The sequence below is a fragment of the Vombatus ursinus genome, unplaced genomic scaffold, assembly GCF_900497805.2.
Source record: "Vombatus ursinus unplaced genomic scaffold, bare-nosed wombat genome assembly UNPS02014158.1, whole genome shotgun sequence".
NCBI classification, from domain to species: Eukaryota; Metazoa; Chordata; class Mammalia; order Diprotodontia; family Vombatidae; genus Vombatus; species Vombatus ursinus.
The window spans coordinates 4,795,531-4,805,597 of NW_020953936.1; the positions used below are offsets into that span (position 1 = coordinate 4,795,531).

General features: G+C 36.5%; 1 protein-coding gene across 4 annotated transcripts in view; it reads left to right on the forward strand.

Annotated features, from left to right (window-relative positions):
• The window catches only part of TDRD7 (tudor domain containing 7), a 116,262-nt gene extending 107,255 nt beyond the window's left edge, over window positions 1-9,007 (forward strand). For all 4 annotated transcript variants that reach the window (XM_027859037.1, XM_027859036.1, XM_027859038.1 and 1 more), the window contains 3 exons: window positions 3,028-3,536; window positions 6,476-6,636; window positions 8,500-9,007. In XM_027859037.1, coding sequence (XP_027714838.1) covers window positions 3,028-3,536; window positions 6,476-6,636; window positions 8,500-8,720 — 891 coding nt within the window. In that variant the 3' untranslated portion in view covers window positions 8,721-9,007. The remainder of the gene's footprint in view (window positions 1-3,027; window positions 3,537-6,475; window positions 6,637-8,499) is intronic.
• The last annotated feature ends 1,060 nt before the right edge of the window (window positions 9,008-10,067 follow it).

The following is a 10,067-nucleotide window of genomic DNA, read 5'->3' on the forward strand; positions in this document are numbered from 1 at the left end:
TGTGGTGGGTAGTTCTGGCTTTCTCCTTTAGTGCCTGGGTAGGTTCTAAACATTGGCTAGGGGGAGTGGGCAGTTGGGTAAGAGGGATGGGTAGAACTTGACCAGGATAAGTCAGACAGCTGGTGGTTCCATGGACCCCAGCTTAAGTCTAAAGCTCTAACTACTGCATCATGCTACTTCTTACTAGCACAGAAAAGATTTAGGTATACTTGTTTAACTGGTATGAATTGCATGGATATAATTAACATATACTTCTGAAATACAACATAACTGGCATAATTTGGGTTATAAACAAAAAAAATGGTTGAAATAATTGGTTTTCCTTTTCTTGGACTTGAATTTTAAATTGATTTGCTTGTATTTCTGGTTTTGAACATCTGCAAAAGAAATCTGCTGTTTTTATATCTTAATGCCCCTTTTCCAAAGATGTCAAGTTAAATCCCAGCTCCATCCCCACTTTATTCAGACACGATCTTCCCCTTACTAAATACATCCCATACAGATTTTTTTTTCTTCTCTGAACTCCTGTAGAACCTGGAGTTTGAGTCCCAAGTTAAATTTAGTTACATATTGTACAATATTGCTGGTGTTCCTTGGCTCAACTATCTCTTTCCCACTAGATGGTAAGTTTGTCTTGGCAAGAGGCATTGTCTTAATGCTTCCTTTGTATCCTCTGCAGTTTTAGGCACAGTGATTCTCATTAAAAATTTTTGTTATTAATTTGGAATAGTATATCTGCCTCTACGTTAAACATGGAAATAATGTGGCATTGAAGCAACAGAAGAAAAAATGCACATCAAAGTTCATACGAGACATTTACCCAACTCCGCTTTGTCAAGCATTCTCTTCAGTCACCAGTGCTTTCCCCTGTCAGTTTACCTTCATCTTAGCTTAGCTTTAGTTAGTAAAGTACATGTTGTGTCCCCCATCATAATGTATTCTTGAGGACAGGGATTATTTTTTTGTCCTTGTTTGAAACCTCAGCACTTAGCACAGTGCTTTGGCAAATAGTAAGTGATGAATAAATACTTGTTGACTGACTGACACCCACTGTATACAAGATACTAGCATAGGAGTTGAGGGAGAAATAAAAAGATTCAAAAGGAGGTGCTAATGATATCTGACGGCATATAGTGTCTCAACTATCCTTATGTAAGGTAAAGAAAAATGGATTCAAATTTAGAATGCCGCAAGTGTATTTTTAAATACTTATGAACAAAACTGAATATTCTAACATGTCTACTACACTTCTCTATTATGTTAAGAGTACTCCTATCCTTCAGGATACCCATTTTCTCAACCCTAGTATCATCCTTGACTCTTCTCTCTAACTCAACCCTCATTTCTAATCCAAACTTTGTAGCTTCTTTCTCAGCAATATCTCTACCATACAGCTTTCTCCACATTCACAGAGCTACCACCCTGTTCCTTTTCAATTGGATTATTGCCGTTGCCTTCTAATTGGACTTCCTTCAGTCTCTCCCCACACCAGTTCATCCTCCGCAGACCTGCTCAAGGGATTTTTTTAAAGCCCAGGTCTTATCATGTCACACTGCTTCCCTCTACCTTCCTCAATAAACTCCAGTGGCTCCCTGTTACTTCCAGGTTCAAATATAAACTGCTTTGTTTGGTATTTAAAGCAAGTTTAACCTGGCCTCTTTCCCAGTCTTTGTGTTGGGCTTGAAGTGTAGAGATCTGGATTTTTATCATAGGTTCACAGAGTTGGAGCCGGAAGGGACCTGACAGATGAGAGGAAGCTGAGTCCTTAAAGAAGTGTTAGGTAAATGACCCAAAGTCACATAGGTGAAGTAAGTAGAAAATAAGAAATTTGAACCTAGGTCATTGGACTCCAAATTCATTTTTTTTTTCACTGTACCACACTGATGGCTTTTCCAGTTCTATCTTTGACAGTTATTAACTTTGTGATGCTGGGCAAATCGTGTAGCATCTATGTGTCTCAGACAAACCTCCTAGGACTTACTGCTAAGTCATCTGTTACACACTGAAAACAAAACATTGACTTTAAATTTAAGTCTGTGGACCTGGATTCAAATCCTGGCTGGCTACCTGTATGACTTTGGGCGAGTCATTCAACTTCTCTAGGCCTCAGTTTCCTCATTTGTAAAATGAAGACGTCAGACTAGATGATCTCTGAGGCTTCGTCCCGCTCTAAATCTGTGAACCTGTGCTTTTAAATAAACAGTTGCAATTTATACAGTGGAAGGTTCCCACACTAGGAGTTCCCTGTGCTGCAGAAATCCCATTTCCTGCATATTCCCCATGTTCTAGTGAATCTAGTTCAGGAATTCTAGCATTTTTAGCTTCCTTTTACTCTTCTAGCAGAAACCAGAGATGTACACTGTCCCCTGTCAGGGGTACCAGAGCCTTGCCACAAAGGGAATCACTTTTGCCTCTCAGGTGGAGTAGCAGCTAGAGGCACTTGGGTCTGGGTCACTTAGCAATTTAGAACAGGTCACCAAAATCTTTTGTTTATCCTCATCCCAGCCTGAGGATATATCAGCTAACTAAAATAGCTACTTGGTTATTAAATAGTCACTTTAAATTGACATTTTCCAAGGTAATTTGATCATAGAGCACTTTGAGCAAAAGAGAAAAATAACCTTATTTTTGTACCCCCAAAAAAATTTAGTAAAAATTACATATGTAATTTAATATTTCAAAGGGGAGAGTTAATAACATTGAAATTTCCTCATAGAACCACTATTCCTATTTCCCAAAACATATAAACTTCATAAATGAAAGTAAGTTTAAGCAAAATATAATTCTTATCACAGTACTCTCCTTGGGTTTTTAAGTGTGGTAAGTAAATCAGTCCCCTAAAGTTACTAATGCTGGTTTTATCTTTATATAAAAACACAATGGAAAATGTGTCATGTCTTAAATTTGCACAGTTTACATGAAATACTGCATCATCTTTTTCATGATGTTGATTATGTAAATAACTTTACCTTTTTAAGATAAATGTAGATCTTGTTTTATTAAATCATTTTATTTCTTTTCCAAAAGGTTATGAAATTGGATGAACCCAAAGGGATTGCACATATTTATCTATTTACTCCTAAAAATTTCCCAGATCCTCATCGCAGCATTAATCGGCAGATTACAAATGCGGATTTATGGAAGCATCAGAAGGATGTGTTTTTGAGTGCCACACCCAATGAAGGTAGTCCAAGTCTTTCTAACAACAAAAGTGACAGTGTCACAATACCTAGAACCACTCTTGAAAGTGTCAAGAAAAACTTCACCAATGCCATCCCAAAGTCTGTGATAGAACACACCACCAACCTTTCTGTGATGGAGCTTCCACCTCCAATACCTTTGTCAAAGCCCGGAGAACACATGGATGTCTATGTGCCAGTGGCCTGCCATCCTGGTCATTTTGTTATCCAGCCTTGGCAAGAATTACATAAACTGGAAGTTCTGATGGAAGAAATGATTCTGTATTATAGTGTTTCTGAAGAACGACCCGTAACAGTGGAAAAAGACAAAGTGTATGCTGCAAAAGTGGAAAACAAGTAGGTATTTGGGAGGTGCAGTGACACTGGGGTATTCTTACATACGATATTAGTTTTGACCTCGAGAGAAGTTGGTGCCACAAGTTCTCTGCTCCAGTGGAGTCATTTTGGAACTTGGGCAGGGGGAGATTTTAAATGGAAAAAGAGACTGATTAATTTCAGGGTTTGCCAGCCTGTAAAATTTTATAATTCACATCCCACTGGAGTAACCACCATTCTGTTAAAACCCATTTATGCCTAGACTGTGTAATAGTTGTTAGATTTCTCACTATATAATCAGAACACAGACTCACCTGAATTAGAATCTTTTTTTTTTTATTCTTAGGACATTTCTTTTTACTTTTGAAAATACACATTTCACTGTGGTTTGTTCTTGGCTTTTAACAGCCATACAGGTGCTGTGGTTATTCTGTAAGAGTTTTAATCATAGTTGATACACATCTTCCACCTTTATCCTAAGTGTTGCTGCCTGTGAAACAAAAACTTTTGTACAAAAGAAAATTACAAAAAAAAGTCACTTCAGGAGACTTGAGATTTGCTAATGTTAGGCGTTGCATCTCACGGCTCTTCAGATGCTACAGCATGCTTGAGTATAATCTCCAACAGAAACATAAGAAAAAAATGTCAGTTAACCATGATAAATCATTGAGTCCTAGTTCTAGAACTGGAAAGAGGAAGTTCAACCTACTGAGGTACAGATGAGAAAACTAAAGATTTGGGAAGATTAAGCCCTAAGTCATATGGATAATAAGCGTAGCATAGATTTTATCTCAAGGATTAAGAAAAAAAGTTTACAATTCTTAGATTTGTGACCTCATAGCAGTAGAGGTACTCTCTACCCATGGAGATCACATGATGACTACTTATTCTGCCTCTTTCCATAAATACTTCATAAAGAAACCTACTTAAAAGGCTGAAAGACTTCCTCAGATTCTTTTAATCTTCTGTGGGTACCATTGTCGCATTCAGGCTGACCATCTCCTATCCTTTATTCTCATTACATGACTGGCCCACTTCATTTTACAATTAAAATGGGTTCTTCATGATGTCTTTTATGGCACTTTTTGAACACAAAACGTAATTCCCTAAACATTGAGTTTTTATGGCAGTACACATCTTGGGATACTTAAAAATACCACAGTTTCCCAAATTTGATCCAGCCCAATCTCTCACTGGTGTTTAATTTTGGGTCCATTTCCTTGTCAGTCTGTTGTGCCTGTACAGTGACAGGGTGAGGAGGGAGAGAAAGAGAGAAAGACCCCATCTAACTGCATGCCTGTTCTGGGCAGTTTTTCATCCACTATGTTCAAATCTTGATGGTTTGGCCAGTCTCTTTTGAGTAACTATAGATTTTATTATTGAGGCTTTGTACTGTTTCAGGAATTGATGTGGTTAGTACAGTGTCCCTTGTAGATAAAAACCTTTGAAAAACTGTGTCACCAGTAGAGAAACCATCTTCTATTTGGACTCTATAGAACATCTTCCATGACACTAGCGAATAACATAAGTGAGCATGCATCTTCCAATTTTATTCTTCACTTGATGTTCACCATTACATAAATCCATCTCCCTGTTTTGTCATGCTATCTTATGTGATTTTAACGTGTGGAAAAACCCTTATTTGAGGAGAGCTTTTAGGGCTCCGTTTAGGCTTTTTTTCCATTTTTTTTTTAAATCAAGGAATACATAGATTAGAGTAATGTCTAGGAAGACTAGAAAGAAAGAGGGAAGGTTGTAAAAGGTTTTAAATGCCAAACAGAGGAGTTTATATTTGATCCTAGAGATAATAAGGATCTACTGGAGCCTTTTGAGCTGGGGGGTAGGGGGAAGAGGCAAGGCCAGACCTGTGATTTAGGAAAATCATTTTGGCAGGTGTGTGGAGGATGAATTAGGAGCAGGAAGAGCTTAAGGTGTGGAGGCCAATTAGAAGTCTCATGCATAAGTCCTGGCAGAGAAGTGATTAGAGTGTATATTTTAATTTAATCAAATGCAACTTTTTATCTATACATCTTTGGATCAAGATTAAGACATGGAAGATAATTTTTTTTAAATTACATTCAATAATGAGAGTCTGACAGGTACTGAACTAAGCTATACAAATATAGGACTATGTAAATGTCAGTTATTAATGACTTTTGTATTCCTTCAACTCATGTGTTGAGTATTCTTCACACTTGTTTCAAAAGTGTGAAATGTAAGACATTTAGAATCCATAATCTATCAAGGCAAGAGCTCTTACCATTAACCTTGAGAAATGAAAACAAAATTAAAATACAATGTATACATATTCTAATCAATCTCTCCTGCTGCCTTGATAGTAAATATTTTAAATTATAAACTTAATAGTTATCAACAAAAGCAATCAGGTAAACATAAGTTTAATTAGAGCTGCAGTGAACCTTGGAAATCATTTAATCTGACTGTTTCATTAACAGAAGAGGAAACCAAGGCCCAAAAAAGTTAAGTGACTTGCCCAAGGTCATGCAAGCTGAGGCAGCATTTGAGCCTGGGACCTCTGACTTCAAATCCTGTGGTCTTCTCAGTGTCTTACTAATGAACCTAAAGTCTAACAAGGAAAAGCCAAGAAAATCAAAAAATAAAACACTTTTGTTGTCTGTTGTCTTTCAGGCCTACACCAAATTCTGTTTGTTTGACCTAGTTTTCTTTTTTCTTTTTTTCCTGTGGTCCTAATCAGTGTACATATAGTTCCTCTCGATTTTCTTCTATCATTTTGTATTGCTGTCTCTTTGTATATTTCATGTTTGTTGGTTATTATAGCACCATAATTTTTTATAACATCAACATACCACTTTTTTTCTTAAAGTGGTATTATAGGGGCAGCTAAGTGGTACAGTGGATAGAGCACTTAAATGGTATTTAGCGATAAGGTTGATATTTACTTGAATTGTTTTTCTCTTTAACCCATTAAATACTTATAGGTGGCACAGGGTACTTTTGAAAGGAATTCTGACCAATGGACTGGTATCTGTTTATGAGTTGGACTATGGCAAACATGAATTAGTGAGCATCAGGAAAGTACAGCCTCTAGTGGACGTGTTCCGGAAGCTGCCCTTTCAGGCCATCACAGCTCAGCTTGCAGGTAAATTGTAGAACTGGAACCAGTGCTAGGATGCACTCTTGTCTTGATGTCTGTAATCTCTCTGCTGTATGTGGGCTTCTGGGAGGTTTGAGACAGAGATTCCACATACACCAAAATAGTTGTTGTGCTTTTTGGGAGGGCAAAAATACTTGAAACAAAGAGATCTGTCAACTGGGAAACAACTAGCTAAACAACTTGTTGTGCATAGATATAAAATGGAATATTCTTATGCTCTTAGAAATGATGACTATTAAGAATTCAGCCAAACATGGGAAAACTTATAAACAGATGGAAAGTGAAGAGAATCAGGAAAATAATATACACAGGGACAAACAATGGAAATGTTAGGAACAAAATAAAACTAAGTTGAACACCATGTAATTATAATGACCAGCTGTGTCCCCAGTGAAAAGTTGAGACTTCCTGTCACTGAGGAACTATAAATATGGAATATTACAAATACACTGTTAGATGCGGGCAGTATGTTTGGTTTTGCTATACTGATTTTTTTTTCTTTTTATTAATCTTCATGACAAGGGATGCCTTGTTGATCAGGGGAGGAATATTTTCAGAAATGAATAATCTAAAAACAAAAGGCATAAATACATATATTATGCCTAAATTCCATTACTTTTATTAAACCTGATCTAACTTTATACCAACATACTAACTTCATTATAGACTTAACATCACACTAGATGTACAAGTTTATGAAATGAAATTTTATTAAGTTTCAGTTCAGTTTTAGAGATTGTGTGAAGTTGCATCTCATAGCACTTGCAATCTGAGCTCTAGAGATCTTGGATCATAGAATCTAACAAATGGAAAGAAACTTTAAAAATTATCTAGTTCAATCTGTTCATTTTAAAAGAAAAGAAAGGCCCAGAGAGAGGACAGGGGTACTTTGGTATGGTGGGAAGAACACTAAATTTGTACCTGGGAAAGAACCTAGCTTGAACTTTGGTAGTAGACTTTGCTACCTACTACCTGTGTGAACTTCAGCAAGTCATTTGATGAACCTCAGTTTCCTCATTTGTAGAATGAAAAAGGGTAAACTCAATAATTTTAGGGCCTTTACTTGCTTTATTATCCTAAATCCTCAGTGACTTGCTCAGAAACCTTAACTCAGGTTGCCCAACTCACAATCCCATACTGCTTATTATTAGAATGAGTTGTATTAAAAATTGTGAAAGAATCTAGAATTAGAGAAAATTTACTCATGTCATTCATAGATTCAAAGTCCCAGAACTGGAAGGCACTTAAAAGATTATTTAGTCTCACCCCCTCATTTTATAGATAAAGTAACTGAGGCCCAAAGAGGGTGGCTTGCCTGAGATAAGCCTTAACACACACACACACACACACACACACACACACACACACACACACACACTTGCATTTACTCTTCCTAGAAATATTCCTAAGAGTACTGTATCTTAATTATTTATGAGATAAATGGACCTATCCTTTCTCGTTTGAAATCAATCATATTGAGCAAAGAGATAAGGTCATTATATGTTCCTTATTTTATTCTACAGCATCACATTCCAAGGGATCTTCTGGAATGTAAAACTCTTTGAGGGCTCAGACCCTCTTTTGTTTTTGTATTTCTAGTATTTGATACATAGTAGGTAATTAATGTTATTGAATTAATTAAATTTTTGTGCACTCAGAAGTGTGGGATCATAAAAGTGGCCCAATCCAGATTGGGAAAGCTATGGCAAGAACTTTAAAAAAAAATTTTTCCCCTGCTGCTTATTTTTTGTAGAATTCTAACTTGGACTCTTCAGACTACTTTGAATAAAATAATATTTGATTGCAGAAGTATGTTCTTACAGCATATTCTTTGTATTTTTGTACTAGGAGTGAAATGCAGTCAGTGGTCCGAAGAAGCTTCAATAGTGTTTCGAAATCATGTCGAGAAGAAACCTTTGGTAGCATTGGTGCAGGCAGTTGTTGAAAGTGCCAATCCTTGGGATCGAAAAATAATAGCCTACTTGGTGGACACGTCGCTACCAGATACTGATATATGGATTCATGACTTTATGTCCGAATATCTCGTGGAGCTTTCAAAAATTAATTGATCACTGTTGCTGAAACCTTGACAACTAATTCATATTCTTTAGCAATAACAATAATAAGAATAAGAAAACAACATGAAGCAGGCTTTAAACACCAAAAGTCCAACTATGCTGCATGGCTCTGAGTATCTGCAAGGGATTGAGAAAATATGATGCTTATGGTCTGTGAAATATATTTAATAGAAGTTTTGTTTAACCAAGTTGACTTTTCAAGGGACTTGCACTTTGTTTATTACTATAGTTTTAGAGTGTTGGGGTGGAAAAATAAAGTGTTGTTTATCAACATCAAAGTTGACTACTTTGAGTTTATTCTTAGGTTTTATGATCTTAAAATATTTGCCTCCCCTTTCTATAATATCTTCTTGTCCCATCCCACATGATTATGGTGTACACACAGTACACATGTTCCTTCAGCCAGTGCTAAGTATATATTAAGTTACGTGGGCCTTACTAGTCTTATTATATCACTGTATAAGATTCCTTTTTTTTCTTCCATAGAATATCTCTAAAAATGATAGCAAATTTCAGTGGCATGAATTTCTATGTTTCTGAAGACAAAATTAAGTACCTTTCTGCCTGTCATTTTAGTTTAAGAATTTGCATACCATTTTTATCATAGGTCAGATAGGCCTAGAAGCCCTCGAATTTCTTAGTAGGTAGGACAGAAACCATCTTGTCCCTCTTGTTGTCTTTCAGGGTGCTAGCAATTAGTGTAAATCTAGTTTGGAAAAGCTTTCTGTTTGGAGTTTACCTTGGGACATTTCATCACCAGAGTTCATTCTAGGCATAATAGCAGCATAAATAAAATATAGAAGTGGAGATCCAAGAGTATTACATGGAGGGTGGAAGGGAGAGTGATAAAAATTTGATTAGAGAGGAAGGAAAGATCATGTTGGGAAGTAGTAAGAGATGAGTTTGGATGCTTAGTGAAGGGCCACAGTCATAAGGGCCCTTGAAAATCAGGCAGAATAGTTTAATGGCAAGAAATCACTGTAGATCCTTTAATAGGGAAACTATATGATGAAAGCCTTTAAAAAGAAAAAGATTGATTTGGCAGTGGTGTGCAAGGGAGGATTACAGGGTTAAAAGAATGGAGGCAGGGGAAACCAGTTCACCTATGTAATCCTGTTACGATGTGATGAGAATGTGCATTACAGTAGTGATGATTGGTATGAAGAAAGATTAAAGATCTTAGTGAAAGGATTGTCAGATCTTGGTAAAATTTGAATAGAGAAGGAGAAGTTAGTCAACAAGCATTTATTAAGTTCTTAATAGATGGCAGACACTGCTAGAAATTAATAGAAAGGCAAAAAAAAAGCCCTCAAGGAGCTTACATTCCAATGGGGAAAA